The 21,047-nt window shown below is 45.6% G+C and overlaps 1 protein-coding gene across 8 annotated transcripts; it reads right to left on the reverse strand.

Annotated features, from left to right (window-relative positions):
- Positions 1-3: 3 nt before the first annotated feature.
- Positions 4-20,987, reverse strand: GGA3 (golgi associated, gamma adaptin ear containing, ARF binding protein 3). Of its 8 annotated transcripts, none has more exons than XM_074847115.1 (19): positions 20,929-20,987; positions 16,947-17,028; positions 15,305-15,389; positions 14,504-14,579; positions 13,888-13,986; positions 12,968-13,091; positions 11,899-12,002; positions 11,278-11,358; positions 9,945-10,082; positions 8,860-8,941; positions 8,243-8,359; positions 7,002-7,271; positions 6,307-6,374; positions 5,581-5,903; positions 4,808-5,073; positions 4,453-4,622; positions 3,605-3,715; positions 2,687-2,726; positions 4-2,379 (listed from the first exon to the last, which is right to left on the reverse strand). In XM_074847115.1, the coding sequence occupies exons 2-19, from the start codon at positions 16,981-16,983 to the stop codon at positions 2,255-2,257; spliced, it is 2,316 nt and encodes a 771-aa protein (XP_074703216.1). In that variant the 5' UTR covers positions 16,984-17,028; positions 20,929-20,987; the 3' UTR covers positions 4-2,254. The 8 variants fall into 8 exon arrangements, with proteins under 8 accessions (XP_074703216.1, XP_074703218.1, XP_074703220.1 ...); XM_074847117.1 differs by lacking the exon at positions 20,929-20,987 and adding an exon at positions 16,498-16,620; XM_074847119.1 differs by lacking the exon at positions 20,929-20,987 and adding an exon at positions 16,498-16,620 and having other exon boundaries at positions 14,500-14,579.
- Between the last annotated feature and the right edge of the window lie 60 nt (positions 20,988-21,047).

The raw sequence follows: 21,047 nt of genomic DNA on the forward strand, positions 1-21,047 counted from the left end.
AAGTAGGGAAAACAATTTATTTAACATGCAGCAGAACAAACGCATTTGAGATGTATATATACAGTTAGGGCTGTTCGGTATGAAGCAGGAACCTCACCCTACAGACAAGGAACATTCATAGTTTCATTTCTGAAGCTTTTAACAACGCATTTCCACGCAGCAGGACTACGGCCTCTTTCCATCTGGCTGTGCGGCGCGGGCAGCGCGCTGCCGCTAACGCCGAGAACAAAGCCGCTGCAGAAAGCACATGTGCTCTCCTGCCTTCCTCCAAGTCACAGTGAGATTCACCTGTAGGCATCTATAGCAGCGAAACCTTCCTCAGGACACGCTGCCGGGACCTAAGCACTACCCCCATGCCTACTGTGTCTAAAGTGCTGGCAAGAACAGGTCGGAGGCAGAAGGAATTCTCTCCTTGTCCTCTATCCTAGTCCATCGATTTAAAAGCACTTTAAGGATCCAAACAACATCCCCATCCCTCCTGCCTACCTTCTGCGTCAGGGGCTGACAAGGCTGGGGTCTTCATGAACTTCGGACCACGAGTTTATAGCAAGTTCCTCGGCTGAGCTTTGATTCCACCTTCAGGGCTTCTACAACTGCCTGGTGCCTCCTGTGATCAGGACCTCAGGCCTTCGAATCCGCTGAGTTTTTCACCTCTAGTGATTTTTACTTTGCAACACAGTAAAGAAAATTCAACTACAAGTAACTCCGAGCTGCATTTGCAGTAATGGGTTTTACAGCCATCATTAATTTTCCCACACCAGGCTGGGGTCTTCTCCTGTATACTGATCTTCTCAGTGCGTTAGGTGACAGCTCCCACTCGTGGTTTGGCAGGAGCTGGTGCTTGCCAGCACGGCTAGAAATGCTGAGCTTATGCCCAAGGACCCACCCTATCTGTGCTTTTGTCAATGGATGTTAAAAAAACCTGTTAATTTAGAATAGTCTGTGTCAAAGCTAGTTGAGGCACTGCTTGAGATGGGCAATCAAGAGGGAGAAGGAAGGGACTGCTAGAATCAAGTCCCAGTGATTTAAACCTAGTTACTGTGAGACTGTAGCTAGAGGGGTCAGCTCCTCTGCCCCCCGTTAGCACAGAACACTGACATCCAGCAAAACTGCTTTCCCCCTTGGAGACAATTGCACTTAGCCACTTAATACAGGGAACAGCTAAAACAGGGATTAAACCCAGCACATGCATCGCCACAGCCCAGTGGAGCCTTCCTTCCTTTCACTGCCTGCTCGCTTCTATTTAGATATCCTATAGCTCTATTATTTACATCTTGTATGTCATTGTACTCATCTGAATAAAACACAGTATTCGACTACAATAATAATACTGCCTGCATGAGGGGACGCGAGAGCCATCTCTCCTTATCCCTGGATTCAGTCACTGCACCTGATCAGTGATTGTAAGGACATTTCTGCCCTCCAGGCGCTGTCCTCCACCAATACTGACGGCTCCTTTCCAGCCCCGCTTGCCTCCTCACTACATATTTCCTCTTTTCCCCACACTGTGGAATGCAATGAAGGCAGAAAAATAACCAGTGTAACCATTTGCATACAAAACTCAGCCCCAGCTACCCCCAAATGGATACAACGGGGAGGCAGCTGGCAGTATAAAATAAATATAACAACTAAAGATACAGCAGTGTCGCACAACACAGAGCGAGGGTCGGCTTACGTTGGCCGTTGGGAATGAAGCAGCAGAGGGGGAGGAAGGGAACTAAGTGCCATTTCAGTGTAAAAAATAAGCATTCCCTCACGGAGCCAGCATTATTGCTCAACATGCTTAGCGGGTCCGGTCTGGCACTGAGGAGGTACAAGTCCGAGGGAGGGCACGTGTAAGGGCTCTGCACTGAGGAAGCTCACGGTGGCATCATTACCCCACCAGCCTGTAGGTATCTCTGGACAGCAGTACAGCAACAAGCCAACTAAATCCCCTTCTGCTGACAGGTCTCCCCTCAAAATACAATAACTTCAAGTTTACTAGAGTGGAAGATAGGACCAGATTCACCCAGAGGTCAAGATAAAAGCAGCCAGCACTGCCTGTGACTGGCTGCCACTCAGTTCATGCTTGGCATAAATGTTCCAGGACCCCTTCAATGCGGGGCAAAACATTCTGGACTAAAGCTACAAGCAGAGTGGTCAGGACATGTAAACAAAGCTGAACATCACCAGTGGATAGCATGTGTGTCCCTCCCCACGTCACATTCATTCCAGGCCTGTGGGATCCTTTCCTGGTCCTGTCACAGAGTCTCTGTCAGTGTCCTAAGGTCATAGATTCCCCCACTGCTCTACCGGGGGAAACTGATCCACTTCGCCCACCTCTGTGCTGGGCTGGTCTCCCAGGGTGAAGGTCAGTCGGTACCTCAGCCTCACCTTCTCCTGCAGGAAAGACAAAACCCAAGAGCAACATCAGAACAGCCCCAGTTGCTCTCAAACAAAACTGTTTCAGCTCTACAGAGAGAACAAGACTTCTGTTGCACACAGCAGGGGGAAGAGGGCCAAGGTTAAGTTCACAGAATAGTTCAGCTATTTAGCAAACCTGAGTTATTTACCTCGTAGTTTTTATACCCCAAAAGCTTTATTGCTTAGCATGGAACAGTAGGAGAAAAGCACGAACCTACCTCGTAGTTTTTATACCCCAAAAGCTTTATTGCTTAGCATGGAACAGTAGGAGAAAAGCACGAACCTGTCATAATAGTTTGCACCAGTGAGCCTGAAGAACGCTGCTGGAATAGTTCAACATTTTCAAAATTAAATTCCTCATCATGTGGAGGAAGATAAAAGAGTTCCTGCGCTGCAAAATTCTTAGTAAAACAGCAAACAGGGGCTGGTACCAGTCCTGCGATGAGGGCCATCTCCATGTACCTCACGAAGTTTTTCAACGATCTTCAAAATGCCCCTGACATTCATCCTTTTGGATCTCAAAGCTTTCAGCTGATACTTTAGGGACCCTTTTGCTGTAATTCTCAAGTAGTAACATCTAGATTTGTCAAGTAATTAGAAACTATTTCAGCATACTAAGCTTTATGGAGCAGGCTACTTCAATGAGTAACCACAGCGAGGAAAAACAGCTACTCAGATGCTCCCAGCATGATCAGCAGAAAAGGGTTCACCACGTCGTTTCACTGGTCACAGGTACATCCTCAAAGAATAATGGAACAGACACAATCTGACATTTGTCTGTTGGTTCAGGTCTATAGGCTATAGCCTCAACACAACAAAAGTATTTCGACAGCACCAGCTAATTTGACATTGATCTATCACCAAAGCCAGGCGCTTCCAGTGCACAAGGGAGTCAGACAAACTCCTGACACAGCTCTGACTGCTGCCCTTTAAAGCTGAGCCCTATATGACCACTGCCCTTTTGCTGGGAGAAATGCACAGGTCCTCCTCACACCTCTCCTTGCTGACAAAGTCTGTTGAGGAAAAGCCTCCCTCTGGCCCTGAATTGAAGCACCAACGTTATGCAGTAACCACCTCTGGAGGGCAAGTTAGGAACAAGCAGCTGTATCTGCTCAAACGTTTGGTCCAACCCCCCTGTAGAATTCAGCTTACATTAAATTTTGTCTGACAAGGCCAGGATAAGTCCCACTGCCCCTCTCACCTTTGTAGGGTTTGCCAGAAGCATGACTTGGGTGATGGCAGCAGGCGGCTGGATGGGATTGAATGGAGACAGCTCTGTGCCAGAGGGTGGTTGTAACTTCACTTTCATGGACTGCAAATGAAAAAGAAGGTGGAACCTCAGGGATTATCTCCTACCTTGGGGACAATGCAAGATGCATGCACAGACTGGGGACATAACAGCATACAACCAAACTGAAGAGAATCAATCCACATGTGAGGATGAGGAAATGAGAGCCAGCCCAGCTTGTGCAACACAGTAGGAACAAGTAGACTGACAAGTCAGCCCCGAGTAAAAGTGAGGTGAACACCAACAGCACCTTCCTATCTGAGTGCTCTCGTGTCAGAGGTTTTAATGTGAACACCTTCGTGACAGTAGGCAGATCTTCGCTGAGATTGGGTGAGTTTTCAAAACACAAAGCTGGTCATCCAAAATTATCTAGGTGCAGTAAGACTAGAATGGAACATACTGCCAGATTTAGGATGTCTGTTCAAAATTCTGATTCTAAAGACCTCAAGGATAGCTCTATCCATGCAAGAGGTGGCTCTATCCATGCAAGAGTCCTGTCACGGTGCTATCTGAGCCACCTTCATGGACAGGCACAGCTGCATTGATCTTAGATACCAAGAAAAACAGAACACTAACTCCCAGCAGTTCTGGACTTATCCTATTCAGTGTTCTCTGCCTCTGACAACCACCTTTATGTTTCGGAAACAGGCAGAGCACAGCCTGTAGAAAGGCAGAACCAGGCTGTCCCACGTCCCTGAGTTCATACCCAGGCCTTCCCGAACAGTTTCCCATCACCATTGGCCTGAGCGACGCATCCCTACCTTCGGCACGGCAGCCTGCAGCACGATGTTCTTCACAGGAAGTGGTGCCGTGTTCAGCATCGAGACTACCACGACCAGCACATCCGACCTTCCCGGCGGGCACTCCCTGGCAAAGTGCAAGAGGATCCGGAAGCCGTTCTTGTCGTAGGCTGTCACCGGGAGGGCACTGCCTGCCGCAGAGAGAGAAGGGGAGAGGAACACAGGTTTATGCTGCAGAAGACGGTCTGTAGCAGCATTAGGCAATCTGACTGTTTGGCTGGGACATCTCATCCTTCCCCTCTGCTTCATAAGCTTTGTCAGGAAGCTTTGCTTTTAAAAAATGTTCAGAGAAAGGTGAAAAACCTGAGATACTTACTAGGTTTAATGGATTCCAAGGGAACATGGACATTGGCCAAAGAAATTTCAGGTGCTTTCATGGGACTGCCTTGCTGCTGGAATGATGCTGGCTGGAAGAGAGGACTTCCTGAGCCAGCAGTGCAGCTGCTTGGGAACGGAATCGGAGGGGCTCCAGGGGCAGTGGCTGGCAGCCCTGCCGGTGCGATTAATGGGGCAGAGGTTACAGTGGTTGGCAAAGTAACCCCAGGGAACACCGAGGGTGTCGCCATGCCTTGGGTGGCAGTCCTGCAAGAGACAGAAAAAACATCAGAAATTGAGCTGAAAGTGAAACGGGTATTTCACCACAAACCCACAGATAACAGCACATCACCAGGACAAAGCAGTGGCCCAGAGCCAGACTGGAGTCTGTGACTCAGGATGGTGTCATGTAAGAAGGAGAGCTACAAGGAATTTCTACAAGGAAATGGGTGGTGGTAGGGTTAGGTGTCACATCACTTCTCTAAGTCAAGAAGAAAGCAGAATCCCACTTTGGTAAAGGTGGGCAAAGGCCTCTGCACCTCAGCAGCCTGTTCAACTTTACACTGTGTGTTTGTATCAGGCTCTACCCGGGAGTGCTGCATTTCCTCCCCGAGGTGGGACCCTCATATTAGTTTGTAAACTGAAACCCTACGAGAAGAAAAATCCCAATCACACATTTCAACCAGAGAGTTGAAAGTCTGTCTGTGAATGTGATGCTACAGGAAGCTTGACTTTCTAACTGCACAGAAAGCAAAGTCCAGGACTTCTGGTTACCCTTTGGCTTCTTCAAGGAGTTGTTCCAATGCATCCATCTTATGTGGCATATTGCTCCCCACAGATGAGCTGAAGTACCCAGGAGCAGCTGGAATAGTCTTAGGAGGCCCTGCAGGGGCGGGCGGTCCAGCAGAGAATACAAATGGTGCTGAGTTTGGTGCTGGGATGCTGGGAGCAGTTTGAGAGGCCGTGAAAGCAGAGGGCAACGTCACCGACGTTCCACATGTGGTCTGTGATGTGTGATGGAGAAGAGGGTTCCCTGCAGGGTTGCAAGTGACAGTCACCATCTTCGGATTAAAGAAATCCAGGTCCAACTGGTCATTCTGAAAGAGAGGACAAGTAGATGCTCTAACTCACTGCTGCCCGCTGTTGTAGAGATGGCACTGTTACAGAGGGAGATAGATTTACCGCAAAAACAGGTGCTGGGTGGCAAGCAGCAAAGTCTGTGGCCTATGTCAGGACTACATCTGATCTGTAATTTAAGCAAAGGAAGTGCTAACATCATGGGGGACAGATGGGAAACTGAGAAAGCCAGGTTCAGGGATATCTACTCTGTTTGGACACAGCTATCCCAGATTTTAGGGCTAAGTCAGACTGCCCCTCAGGAACAGCTGCCCCTCTGCCTGTATGTGTGATCACACAGCTCTCCAAGGTGACAGAGTGTGTCCCAAGATGTCTCACAATGACAGCCCCTCCCTCCCCGTCCCCTGAGACCCTCCTTTGTACCTCAAACATGTTCCACTGATTGTTTTCTGATGTCTCCTTCACTGCTGTAGGGGCTGGGTCATTCAGACCTGAAAGGAAAAGCAAGTAGGTGACTGGAGGAACAAGTGAGTTAGGTGTCACCCCTTGGCAGTTGTTTCAGTACCATCAAACTACTCGATTCAGCTCTGCCAGAGCCCAAGAACCTGATGAAAGACTGACATGGGCTGCAAGTCTATGATGAGGAAAATAGACTGACAGTCACCCCTGCACGCAGCTCTTCTAACCCTTCCTGATCTGCAGCATCTTCTGCTGTTCCTGCCTGGGCTCCACAGGCAGGCATTCTGCAGGCTCCTATACACAACCCCTCTAAGGCACCTTGCTCTTTAGCACAGCCACAGTCAGGGGTGGTATCTGTACCAAACTGCAGCCCGCATGTCCAAGCACCCACAGAGATCAGCCTGCAGTTACACTCAACCGTTACTGCACTAGCAGCCTACTCTGAGAAGATCAAGAGTTTTTAGTATTGACTCACTGACCAGGTCTCATATTCGGGACGATGCAAGGGAGTTGTCCCTTGGACTTCTCTAGAAACCAAAGGCCTCTCATGCTCCTTTTAGGCATGCCACATGCACAGCCAGCCCTCACACTGAAGGAAGAAAGCAGTCTTTGTTAGGCATGGACTGAGTAGCCCTTTTCTGGGCCCCTCAGCATCTTACCTAAGCACAGAAGCTCCTCATCCAGCAAGGAGAGGGAGTTGGCCGTACTGCTCTGCTGAGCGGGTGCGGCTTCCACTTGGCTAGAGGAACTGCTCCGCAACTGGGCGAACGTCTGGGGAGGAGGCGGGAGAATGGGGATTTCGGCTGGGGCTGGGGCTACTGTGGGGGCTGGCGTCAGGGTGGTGGGTGGCATTGGAGGTGGCGGGGTGCTGGTGACATCCAATCCAGCAAGGTCAATGAGGGTGTTGAGATTACTTGTGGAGTTACTCCCTGCAGCGGACAGGAGAAGAGCACTACTAGCAAAGAAGGCAAAAGGCTCAGAGCAAACCCAATGTACAGAAGAAATGATCAGAGATGGTTTAGATAACACAGATCCTCATTTAATCACGGCTTATGGCCCACATGCTTTCCACCTAACCATTTGCTGCCCACAAGCTACTTAAATCAACCCAGACACTTAGGACACTTCTATATGAAAAGTAACACCGGCTCCAACCACTGCTCCTTCCCCAGGGCTTCTGGTACCATAATTTGTCATCTTTTCAAAATCTTCTGAGGTCAGATGAGGCTTTGGGAGATCCTACAGAATTACAATAAAAAGGCTACCACAGAGCTAGAGAGCTGAGGAAAATCCATACGGTCTGGATCTTCATATTTAGGACAGTCTTGTCCCAGTAAGATGCTGTCGGGCAGCATTATGCACCCCTCTACTGCTCCCCATGCAGAAAAGTGACTCCCAAATGGTAATTCTGCCACACACACACACAGAGCTTTCAATGGCGAAGCTGAAGTGTAAAGCAGGCAACTGGCCTAAATTCACAAATGGAATTGCTGGCAAAGCCAGGAACAGAACCCCTGGCCTGGCTCCCACAGTCCTGCTCTTGTCCTTTTGATAAAATCGTTGTCTTCTTACATCTCACCATTAAGAAACAGGACAAATGTGGAGAGGAAAACGTATGAGAACTTCCAGCCACAGAAACTGTTCAGATGCAGGTTTGCTACTGATGGCTTCAAAGGTTTCGATAATACAAAATGAGCAATGGAAAATGCAAAGCTGCAGCACTGTTGCTCATGTCCAGAACTGTTTATCCACAACTTAGGAGCTGTTTTGTCCCTCTCTAATTCACAAACTGTTGGCCACAAGAACCATCAATAGCCTACTTTACCACAATTAACAGGAAACCCTGTCCAACAGACTTGCAAGATTCAAAAATTGAACAGTTGGCTTCGCAGGAACTCACCTTCCGCTACAGGCACCACAGGGAGATCCACTTCACCATTGATCACTTGCCCCTCTATTATTTTTTTATAGGAATTTATCACACGGGATAAATTGTCACTGGCCTGCAGAATATCCCCTATGTGTAGAAGAGACAAAAACGACCTCCAAGACATTAGTCACTTTGCTCCCACTAAATGCTGAGAGTATTCAGTTATCAAATAAATAATCAAGCAAGAAAAACCATAATTATCTGGCTATGAGCTCCATTACTCTCTGTCTTTGCCATGCTTCTCTAAGCAATATCCTGATCTTTCTAGGTCCATGCACATTACAATAACAATGAAAAAATGAGTCCAAGGCTTTGTTCCCTACAGCAACTCCCCTTCCCTTCCAAAGCAGTAGCAGTCCCCCATTATCACCCCCAGCCTCCCTAACCACCAACTTTACTGTCAAGTCCTTGCCTGAATTTAAATGATAAGCATAAAGAGGCAAGGGTCTTGTCTTTTATCTGCTTGCTCAAAGCAAAGCGCATCCACAGTGAAGAGGCGTCTTTACAGCAGCCGTTCCCTTGCTGAATCCTTGCACAGTCTCAGGTCACAAAAGCAATTAAAAAAGGAGAAGTGTAGCTTAGTTTACCCAAACTGCTGTCATTATCCTCTGTCTCACTGGCCAGCTTGAATAATGTCCGTCTTTTAGTTTCACACCTTTCATAGAGCTCCTAGGAAGACAGATTAGGAGAAAGGGTTTCATCAGCCAGGAGCCACTGTCAGCAACACCAGCCAGCACAGAACGGCTCCCCAGGCACGCACTGGAAATCCCAGAACAGAGAAACCAGTCTCGCTGTGCTGAACGTGCCAGTGTGACTGGCCAACCAAGATCCCCTGTCCCCGCCCTATGAGCAGAGCTGTGAGCATTACATTAGCCTGGGAATCTAAACACAACCTGCATTTTCAACACAACATCTCTGAGTCCTGCCTCACATCAGCACTTATGGCCAGGGATGTTCGTAACTCCTACAAGCCTGAGGAAGAGCAGAATTGTGCTTCAACAATTATGCTTCAACTGTGCTGCAGCCACTACTCGGAGAGTCTGCAACCACACAGAAGAAAGGTGGCAAGAAAAAAATGTTTCACAGAACAAACCAGTTTCTTAAGCGTCTTACCATAGTTTCAGGAGCCTGCTGTTAAAAATGAGTAGTTTTAACTTTTTAAATTAGATAAGGTGCAACTCTCCAAGGCCCTAGGCCCTATCCAGCTGTCCCTGGTGGCTCTTTTGATTTTTACTTTCTTGATATTCTCCCAACCTTATAACGCTAGCTAAAACTCTTCATTTGAAGGGGAGGACATATCTTCTGCCCCATTCAGCCTTTAGTTTATCCATCCACAGTGCTGTAAGGGACAGTTACGATCTGCAAGCAGCGTGTCCCAACAGGAGCAAGAATTACAAACTGCAGCTTCTTGATTCTGCCACGCTGCATCTTTGAAGAACAGCTGTACCTCACTTCAAGCATGTGCAAAATCGAGGTATTACCCATTGAGTCCTTGGTGAAAGCTGTTAAAAACATGGTTATTTTCTTTCCTGCCATTTCCAACAACTGCTCTTGTTTCTAGCCGTTGCCCTTCATTTTACTGCACTGTTTGTAATTCTCTGCAAAACTCAAGTCTGTAAGAAGAAAAGACTGACTGCAGGATTTCTGGGAAGAAGGAGCAGCTCAGACCCACCTTCATGAGCTCCCTGTCAGCCTCTGACGAGTCCTCTTTGCTGTAATGAACCAACATCTCATTCAGCAGCTTTACGTTGTTATTTACTTCCTCCAGTGTGTGCATGCGTTTTGTCACTTTTTGAATGCGAGCCTCATCCTTCAGGGTATAAGACACAGACATAAAAAGTGAGTTTCCCTGTAAAGGTCCACAGTATCACAACTGCAGGTATTACCTGTAAATCATGTCAAGTACTGTCTATTTAAGGTTAAGCCAGAAAAAAAAAAACCAACACAAAAAACCTCTCCATTCATGTGAAGCTTTGCTTATTTTACTATCTTTTCACCACCATTCTGAAATGATAGAAAACCCCGTATTTCCAAAAAGTCTCATTAAATAGACTTTAATGTATAATTATACCACTAAAAATAGAAAAGTTCCCAAAAGTTCCTTCCTGACCTTTTTGGAAGACTTTTTTTTTTTGGTCACTCGATGCCATTTTACAGAAAAGATGTGTTTCAAGCAAAATATTTACTAGGAACAAGAAGCACTCTCCGGTAGAAAATGTCCACCCAGCTCTGATTTGAGATTCCAACTAAAGATGTAGGACAGTCTGCCCTGGGGACAAGAGAAGCTTGAATGGAAACATTTCAGTAACCTATATATCCTCTTCAGTCTAGAAACTATCCTTTTTTTTTTTCCCAGGTTCACAGTGAGTCATTTCCTGGACTCCAGAGTTTCTAATGACTGCCATGGGTGGATGCATCACAGCTCTACAAACAGGAAGGTGTTTCCATGAATGCTGCTTGTGAGAAGACCCAGTCCAATGACTCAGTCCTCAGTATCCAGGGGTGGTATTGTGGTGCTCCCACCCAATCCTGACATGAAATACCACCCTGAGTGATGAGAATGTAGTTAATTACAACAAGAGGCATTCAATCCTTGCCCCTTCTTGCCCTGTCCTCCACCAGAGACACCAACTATAGAGATCTTTGTGATACAAACATCTCTCAGTTGTGAGCTAGAGTCAAAATTACAACATATTCAGATCACAAAGAGCCCTACTAAGTCATCAAATGGCACCCCCTTTATGCCGGTAACCACTGGACTAGATGCAAGTTAGCTCTGTTAGGGGTTTTAAAAAATAATAAAAGTCTGGATGTCGCTCATGGTCAGTCTCGTTCAGGCCCCGCAACTTAATTAAGGAATGTATTAACACAATGATCCCGGAGACTGAAAAACCCAGGTTCTGCCATTTACATGATCCTAAAGCTCTCCACCATTTTGAAGTCAAATTGCTTAAAACCTGGAAAGCAGACTGCTGACTGCAACCAATCCTACAGGAATTTCTTACCTCTTTTACCATAGATTTTATAAGCTTGTTGGCCTCTTGTAAATCATCTGGGTTTTTGCTTTTCAGCAGTTTGGCTAGAAGCTGTAAGTCGAGAAGAGGATATTCAGGAAACAAATAAAGATCCTTTGGCAAAGGCAAGCAGTGAAAGGAATCTAAGTGAACAACTCAGGGGTAAAGAGATACAGCCCAGTATTACAAGGCTTACACTGCTTTCATAGTTACAGTGACTTCAGCAGGAGTCACTTATGGTTTATTACTTTATGTGAGTTGTTACATTTTTGCTTCTATACAGGACATATACTGTGAAATCTCAGAGACTTCTGACACTAGGCAATTATTCCTCCCATACATCATTTTTGGTCCCGTGTGTGAAACATTCTCTGCCTTCCAGTACTACAGCAAGATGGTACTTTTAACCAGGAATAACCTCACAATAGTAACACAGACAAGGCCTTAATTGGAACTTCAGGTTAGGTAGGTGAAGAAAGCAATGAGTTCTGTGAAAGTACACACCACCACCCCAAAAATAAAAGCCAAATCAGCATACTTTACTTCCTTATTCTAAATGTGCATTGAGTAATCACTTTGCATTAGTGATTATGATAAAAGTCTTGACTGCACCTTGGACTTCTCCTCATCATCAAACACAGGGTTTTTGGGACGAGGCGGTGGAGAAGGAATCAGGGTTCTGTCTGCAGGAATCACAGGATCAAACATAACGATCCCTGAAAGCAGAAAGGGAACCCACATGGGTTTGCACATGCAGTCACACCAGGCAGTGCACCCAGATATTCACAGGCTGCTATCAAAGTGAACACACAGCCAATCTGTCCACTGATACTAGCACACTGTTCTAATGAACAATATAGGATCAAAATCACGGAGCATGCTAGCTGGAAAAACAAAGCAAGTTTTCTTTGATAAAGGCTAAAGCCCCACCAAACGTGTTGCCGTGCCCACACTGCTCCTCTAATAGCTCAGTACAATCAATAGCTCTCCACTACTTGTCTCTCCCCCTTTCACTTTAGCTGCTGAACCACTGAGCGAAGCCCCAGACAACCCAGCTTTGTGCAGACTCAAGGGCATGACATTTGTTTCTATAAATGAGCTAAGCAGGGAAGCAGACAGCAATGCAAAATGGGGTGATGAGCAGACTCCAAACCACAAGTGGGGAAAGAGCTAAGCTTCCTGCTTGTTCCATTGTCAAATCCTTAGATTTGTGTTCTACCTCAAGAGCTTTCCTGGAACCAATTTTTCTTATGTTGAAGCCACATGCTTCTCAGCTGAGCTTTTTTCACTGTGCCTACACAAGAAATTTGTATCAGTTGAACTAAAGGTACAATTGTAAAGCGATCTAGTTAAAAGAACACAAAAGGCTACATGGAGGTTCTTACTTCACTTTAGACTTGTTCAAATCATTTAATAACTAGTTCCAGAAAATCTCAAAAAAGGCTCTGCAAACCGAAACAAAAGCATTTGCAAGTGTCTCATTTATCTAGTTAAAAAAGCCAACCCAAGCCAGCCCAAGGCATTTAAATACAATGAGAAGCTTTTCAGGGAATTTCTCCCTTGATCTCTCTCCCCTCAGAGCTTGCCTTGACCCCGTGTAATTAGAAGCCGTATATTTTGTGACACTCCTGCTTAAAGCACAGGTGGGAGAAAATGCATGAACGAGCAGCTGACTTCCTACCTTGTCGCTTCAGCATGTAGTAGGCATCCTTGATTTTGGATTCTTCTGGCAATGCCACTGTCCAGCTATACAGCAATTCAATGACTTTGGTCTTCACCTTCTCTGAGACTCGGTCCCCCAGGTACTAAAAGTGGAAAAAAGATATAAATTTTCCACATTCTTAATTTCTTTTTTAGAAATAAAGCCCAAACCCAGAGAATGGAAGTTCAGTGATATACATTAAAATGCATATAATAAAAGTTCCAAGGTGATCTACGATATGTCTTATTAAGAGGAAAAAATGCTCTTCCAATATATTTGAAATAACAGGGAAGAGAAGCTCTGTGATTATCTTCAGCAAAAGAAAAAGCAGTTGTTCTGTTGGTGTCAGGATTTTGCTATTTAAAAACTACAGCAATACAGATAACCACCCCCTCCCCTGACTTACGGGAAAGAATCTGGGAATACTTTGCTGCAGCAATCATGCCATGGGGTGCCTCTGTCTATTTTTCACCACCTTAAACTGATCATGAACATTGAGGGACTTAGCCAGGCACTCTACACACCCAGTTGACAGTAGAGCGAGGACTAGAATTCTACGGTGTGCTGCCAAGTCTCTTGTTTTAACCTCTGCATCACACCCCTCTTCCACTAACACTGGAGTTTTGTTTGTTTTTTAAAGAAACATAGGACAAGCTTTAGAAGCCCTTGAGTTACGTGAAGGATTAGAACAGTACAGAGACTATACACTGATGGTAAGGAAGCAGAGCTTATCGAGAAAAATAGTGAGCAAAGCATAAATCCTCCCCCAAACTTAGCTCTTTAATGTAGGCTAATAAATGTAATGAGCCAAAGAGAGCGCTACAAACATTTCAGTTGTTGCCTGTAGCTTACGGAGGCCAAACAAAAAGTAAATATAGCCATAAGGCTCAGGGACTAACCTTTGGAGACACAACTTTTATTAACTCGTTTAAAAAGCGAAACTTCCCTACTTCATTATGAAATCTTCTCCCACAATTCTTCATACAAGCTTCTAGCACCTGCATTCAAGTAACAAAAACGGGCTGAAATGAACATCAAAAGTCTTCAGTAACAGCCTAGCCGTGTTCTGCTTTATAGGGGAACTGAAGGACCCATGTCAGTGAGACACGTAATCCTGCTCTGCGATACAGGCATGAATCTCCCATCTTTAGGGGTGCCACATCAAGACAGGCTGGTCTCCCACCCTCAGCCACGTATATATATGGGTGTAAGTTATCTCACCATTAGGTCTCGTAACAATGAACACAAATCTTACCTGAAGGTAACAAAGGAAAGCAGCTGAAACTAAACCAGTTATTTCTGATTGCTCTATTGCTAATGAGCAATCTGGACACTTCAAATACTTCACTGTGCCCCCTCTCACTGTCTGCTCCCCCTAGCAGGGGGGAATCAGGGCATTCAGCCCCAGAACTAGCCCCAGCTAACCCCACTGACACACACTGTGCCCCCTTCTACTCCGCACAGATGATGTCGCATGATATATAACTGGATTTAAGAGGGGTAAGGACTACCTACTGTCAAGGCTTGGACTGCCTCCCATTCCTGTGGCGACTGGATTTTGTGAGCCAGAAGTCTCACAGCTATCTGTGGCCTGAAACAAAGCAGATCCCCATTACAAACAAAGCAGGTGAACACGTTGAAGGATTTTCAGACTTTCACAAATTGTACTATTTAAATGAGATGCCTTTTACATAATTAAAAGAAATGCCATTTAGTGCTTTTCATCTTTCCATCAGTGTACAAAGACTAAAAAGAAATATTCAGGGCATCTTCATAAGCCCGGGTGTTTGCACATATAAAAGGAAGTGAGGGCTGGCAGTCTGAGCCAGCAACTCCAGATTCCTGTTTGGGAGGGGCCAAATAACTCCCAGTATAGTCCCCAGCCCAGGAAATCACTTAATTTCTCTTGCATTAGTTTCCTTTTTGTAGAACAAAACACTTCTTCCTTAGCTCACAGGAATGCTGTGACCCAGGTTTCCTCAGTTAAGCCTTGTGAAGATTTTAAATACTTGAAGCCCCCATCAGGCACTAAGAGTTATAACCCCATTTTACAGACTGGCAAACAGACTGAGTTTGGATAGATGAGAACCCTGCAGATTCAGAATCCCCTTTTTCCTAGTGCCCAGTCTGTGCATAAGCCACGCTGCCTTTCACAAAAGAGAAACCACACTCTGCAGCATCTTGCTTCTTTTGTAGACGGATCTTCCTTGTGGTATCAGTGTATGTAAAAGAAAACATGGAATTCTGATGAACAAATGATGTATTTTAAACTGTGAATGTTAATTTATTAAGTCTAGAGAGGTTTGGGACACCCACCCTTCAAGTTCTTTGTTGATCTGGTCACAGAATCCGATGATGTATTCCCAGTCTTCTTGCCTGTTAGATGGGTTAGTGGCTTTATCTTTGGTAAGGGAAAGAGAACATATTACTAATCAAGCAAAAGAAACAGTATAAAAGGTCATGCATTTCCTAGAGAAAAGTGTTTGACATCTGTTGCCAACTATAAAAAGAGGAGAAAGAAGTTCACATATGGTATGTCTGTTCAGGGAAAAGGGCATGTCCAAGTTGAGACATCCAAATATCCAGCAAGAATCACTGCTTTCCAAAAAACCAGGTGCCAAATCTCAAGTACTTAGAAACACACTCTTTCCATACTCTAAATGAGAGTACAGGATAAAATATTTGAGCTCACACAGTTTCCCTCTGCCTGAAATGCTATCTCTTTCTATTTGGCTGTAACATTAAACTCTTTAAAGGCTAAACCCTCACACTTTCTACATGCGAAATTATTTTTGTATTCCCTGGGAGTTTTGTAGAAGTAAGGGCTGGAACATCAGATGTTTAATACAAGTCATTTAGCATTAACACTTGTTTTTAGAGTGTCAGCTGATTTGTTAGATGCCTTAGCACTTCTCCTGGGAATTATGAACTGAAATTTATTATTGTACATTGAGTTGTTCTTGCAAGTAATAGACACCACAGCCTGTACTGATCAGGAATTCAAATCCTATATGCTCTACCGACTGGGCTATTTCAGGCTCCTGAAGGATCCTCCCTCGGGTACCAGGGCCTCGCTTATTGTACTGATTGCATAATAGTGAGGCTATCAGCATCTTTTTTTGTTATGAATGCATCTTCTTCACGTATTCTACTTAACTCTGATGGAGCACTGAATTTACACTAGACGAGATTCCTGCTTTAACCTAATTTTCCAGCCAAGATGACCAGACATGATGATTTTTCTTTCTTGTAAGGGAAGAAACAACACACTGTAGCTGTATATCCAAGGGCTGGCATTTAAGAAGCCTTCCTCAAAATTTTAATACAATGGAAAGAGATACAGAAAAGAAAATATTGCTTCGGCAGGTAGTATAGAGCAGGGGATGAAGGACAGGGAAAAAAAACAGCACACATCCCTGTACTTTTATCATAGAGGGAAGCATAACAAAATAAACACACGCTACATTACAAATTGTCATTTTTATCATTATTAAAACATATCCTTTTACCTTTCCACAGGCAGATAAAAACAGCTGTCAAACATCTACTCTGAAACCTCACTTTCACCTTAGTCCTCCTACTCTGGCAGTCCTACAAGGTTCACTCATATTTTCCTCCTCACAGAAGGACAGCTGTAAAGAAAGCATTTTTGTAAATTGTTCCTTGGATTGCATCTGTAAAATACTCCGCAGAGGTGAATCTCTGTGCCTGCTGGTAACTTTCATGGGAGCCTAGATAAGCAAAAGGCAGGGCCAGGGAGGACTAAATGTAGGATCACATCTTGTACTAGCTAAGATACCAAGCTATTTTTTGAACTCAAGAGATTCAAGGGAGGCTTAGTTTAAAACACAGCTGCTGCAGAGCCAACAACTGTTCAAAATAGCTGTGGCACTTAAACCTTATTACCACACTCACAACTGCTGAACACCCTGGAAGCATCATGGAACCGTGGACTTACAACAATCTAAAGTCTTTTCATGCAAGTCAAATGGCATCGTGCATGGTTCGGTGCTCCAAAGCACCTCTGCTGCTCTGCAGGCCTAGATGAAAAAAATACAGTTCTTGCTGGAGTTAATGGAATTTATTTAATAAATACAGGAAGAGCACAAACAAGTAAGGACACTCAACCAAATGAACTCTTTGTTGGTTGCACATCTTGAAATTAGAAAAAAGATGTGGTACAAACACGTTCCAAGTGCTAATTTTAAAGCTGTTGCGAACATCTCCAAAGATTTCTTGGAATGACACTGGATTATTTCCCTCTCTCAGATTCGGTTCAGACTCATCTAAGTTTTTGCACCAAAAGCTCTCACATAAACACAGTAAAGTCTCAGAAGGAGAGAGAGAGAGATATTACTGAAGGGAAGTTATGTTCCCCATGAAGAAACTCCCTATTTCTAACATTCATAAAATCTCTATGTGAAACACTAGTTCATAAAAGTTAATAAGCTTGATCAGAAGTCCTGCCCTGGCTCTGGAGATTGATGTGTTTCCATGACACAACACAACAGTGCGTATGGCTACTCATTACCAGTCTCAGTACAGCCACATGCACACAGCACCCCAGGTAAGCTAAATTACCCTGCTTAACCTTTTCAGGACATCCCTACATGAAGCTGCATCACATCTACCAAGGCATAACTTAAAATCCTCTATTTTTATGCAGAACGTTAAAATGTGGGCAGGGAGCTCCTCTGCACTGCCTTAGAAATATGCTTCAACACTTATATGGAAGGATTCACTCCAGAAAGGGGAGTGTGGTGCTCTGGAATATCAAATCCTTGGCTTCTCTGTTGAAACTGCCTGCAAAGGCCCATTTGGTACTGGTTATAAAGTTTCCTTTCAGAGACACTTCTGTACCAGGTCCCATCTTGAAAATCCCATTTCACATTGGCAACCAAGTGAATTTGAATCAGCAACCTGGGAACAAAAGTCTCAGCACTACCCCAGTCCTGCCACCATCTCTGCCTTAGCTTTCGGACACTGCTGTGCTTAGGACCTAGAAAGTTGCTTCACCTGACCTAAGCGCCAGAGCCATTCAGCCCTCAAAAACGCTAACCAGTCAACATTCAGATGCATCAATAGATGTGAAACAAAGGTGCTTATTTTCTCAATAGAGAAACCACATTGGAATGCAGAGAACCACAGACCATTAATTGACTGGTAATGAATGCTTGTATTTTCCTGGGTTTACTTCTCTACTGAAATGAGACAAAAGCCAACCCAACAAAGAGTTTCCCCAGGTCAGGCTTAGGATATGAATTGGGAATCCCCAGCCCAAGCATGTCAAGTCTAACAGTCAGATTTTGTTTGTATCCCCGGGAGAAAGAGAATGCTGACCCATGACAATACAAGGGAAAAAGAAATTAAGACAAACATAATATTTTATCCATCTGCATTTATTACATAGCTGGCCATTGCCTAAGCCTGACATGAGTGGGATACAATAGGCTTCCTTTTGCAGTAGAAAAAGCAGCACTAAAGTCAAAGGATCCAGCTTGTTTGTACAACTGACATTATTTTCTAACCTCCTCTATTTCAGCTAAGTGCAGAAGAGCCTGCCGGCAAGGAGAGAATAGAAAGCATCACCTTCTCCCCTCCCAGCTGCCTGAAATGAGGCAAGAGACATGAAGATGCTAGATCATCCCTGGCTGAAGTGCAGATCTTGCTGCAGTATTAGGACACGAGGATGATGTTACTTCATGAGTCTATGACTCCACCTGATGACAGAGGCAGGGCAGCGTGGAAGACTTTATACCACCAATACAGAAAAAAATAATCATTGGCAATAAGAAATTTTCCATCTTTCCATGACTGGGAAGTTGGCTGTGATGCTGAGCAATTCTGGCCCTTCCCTTTAGTAAGGGCACAGCAGGTGCACGCCCTCAAGGTTAGCATCAGACACAGCACAGCTTTGTGATGGTTACAAGAAAAAAAAACCTCAGGAGGCCTGATGAAAGCACTCATACACACCAGCCTTTGCACTCTTGCCTTCCTGGTCTGCACGACTCCTCCGGTAAGTAACTGACATACACTAAATGCTCCATGCTCCCCTACAATGGGAGGAGCAATATAATCACAGCAGCACAAATCACTGTAGCAGTGACCTGGCATAAATGCATCCTCATCAATGAGAGAGCATTGAAAAAACAAGCCTTGAAAAATGTGTACACCTCTGCAATCAGGCTCACTGCAATATTTCTTACAGTGAGTAAGGCCTTTGGAACACTACCCTTTAGGATACGTTCTCCAGTGCAGAATATCCTTCCTACTGCTTGGCCAAGGAGAGAGAACTTCTCTCTTAACTTCCATAATTAAAAAATAACCCCACAAAACAAACAGTCAGGAAGCTTTCCAGGCTATACAACCTAAAATATCCTTCCTACTAGAGATATTTTCACACACAAACTGAACTCGGTGAGTCAGTTCTCCTCCGAGAAAGATGAAAAGGAAGGGATGTGGGTGTTTCTTCATGTGTCTCACTGGCTACAATAAAATATATTGACAAACTGTGGGAGTTCAGAGGAGGAGCAAAAATGGTGAGGGGACAGAAGGGATTGATCTAAAATGAGAAGAGCAAGCTGAAAGCATCATTTAGCCAGTAACTCTTATAATAGATGATGATACCATGTATGCATTGGAATTTTATATAAAAATATCAAGAAAGAACATGAAATATTTAATCTTGTTTATGGAAGAATAATTCCAAAAGCGTAACAGGTTTTACACTCTAACGTATTTAGGGTAATGACCCTCTTCTGCTGTTTGCCTAGCGCCCGGCTACTTATGCGCTTCACTCACTGCTGTAATCAAACAACTATTAAAAAAAGAAGAAAATCTAGGCAACAAACTAGTGATGTGCAGGATAACCTCCCAGGGACAGCAGCAGGAGCCCCTGTGTGTGGAATATATGAAAAACAATTATAGTTGTGACTGATTCATTCAAGAATCATCTCCTGATCTGCCGGCGCTGGGTCGGGATCCTGCAGTGCTAGGTTCTGTACAGCCAACAGCCAGCCGACTCACGGGCAGCACGGACAGACACCCGATGAGGAGATACTCAGCAAGGGCTGTAGATGAACAAGCCATGTTTTGGTTTTTTTCCTCTCTCTAACATCTAGGATTCTGTGATAAAAAATACCTTATCTTGACAAAGGATTTTAAAATATTCCAGTCTGTATGGAATGGACATCCATAACTCCTACCCTGAAACTGCAGCTAAGCATAAAGCAGAATTTGTCTGCTTGAAAAACATGGTTGTATAAGACACGAATAAAATTTATTTAGGAAATCCCTACAGTTCTCAACCTTGGAAACAGCACTAAGGCTCTACACCTGGCTAACCAAAATCCAGGCGAGAGAAGAAGGGACAGCAGAGACCGACACGTACCACGAGCCTTTATGGTCACAAAAAAAGCAACAGCCTTACAGGTGCCGAGCAAGGTGAGCTACAAACCCGCCCTTTCCTCACGCCTCCCAGCAAATTGATTAACAGACCCAAACCGCGGCTGTGCCCTACACCCACAGTTCTGCACCTCTCCCCCACTGATGCTGCCGCGCCGAGGGCGCGGGAGGCCAGAGCGGGCGGGCCGGCGGCACTGACCACCGGGAGAGGGGGAGGCCTCAGCTCCTTCCCCCCGCTGGGAGGGCGCATCCGGGGGTCTCCGCTCTGGGGGGACCGTTCCCGGGGTGCTCACACCCTCCGCAGCCTTCCCCGGACGGCACCGCCACGGCCCCGGCCGGCTCAGGGGCCCCCGCCTCGCTGAGGAGGGCGGCGGGGAAGGGCGGGAGGAGGGGGGCGGTGAGGCGATGGGAAGGGCCGGGGCTGAGGGGGGCCCGGGCCCAAGGGAGCGAGGCTGGGAGGCCGAGGGGCCCCGGCCGGGGAAGCCGAGGGGCCGTCGGGGCTGAGGGGAGCGGGGCCGGGGGCCGGGGGTACTCACTCAGCCACGACTCCAGGCTCTCCCCTTCCGCCTCCGCCATGTTGCCGGCCCGGCCCAAGACCCCGCCCCGGCCGCGCGAGAGCCGAGTGGGAGGGCGGGGCCTGTCACAGGACCGCCCC

Source organism: Strix aluco, chromosome 21 (genome assembly GCF_031877795.1).
Source record: "Strix aluco isolate bStrAlu1 chromosome 21, bStrAlu1.hap1, whole genome shotgun sequence".
Taxonomy (NCBI): domain Eukaryota; kingdom Metazoa; phylum Chordata; class Aves; order Strigiformes; family Strigidae; genus Strix; species Strix aluco.

What these genes read in the sequence shown, in the direction of transcription:
- GGA3 (XM_074847114.1), bottom strand. Translation starts at nt 20,968, where the DNA reads ATGGCGGAGGCGGAAGGGGAGAGCCTGGAGTCGTGGCTGA. An exon ending in TGTGGTGCCTGTAGCGGAAG is followed by an intron (nt 7,272 to 8,242) that starts GTGAGTTCCTGC and finishes TGTCCGCTGCAG; the next exon opens with GGAGTAACTCCACAAGTAAT. An exon ending in CTTGGAATCCATTAAACCTA is followed by an intron (nt 4,623 to 4,807) that starts GTAAGTATCTCA and finishes TCTCTGCGGCAG; the next exon opens with GCAGTGCCCTCCCGGTGACA.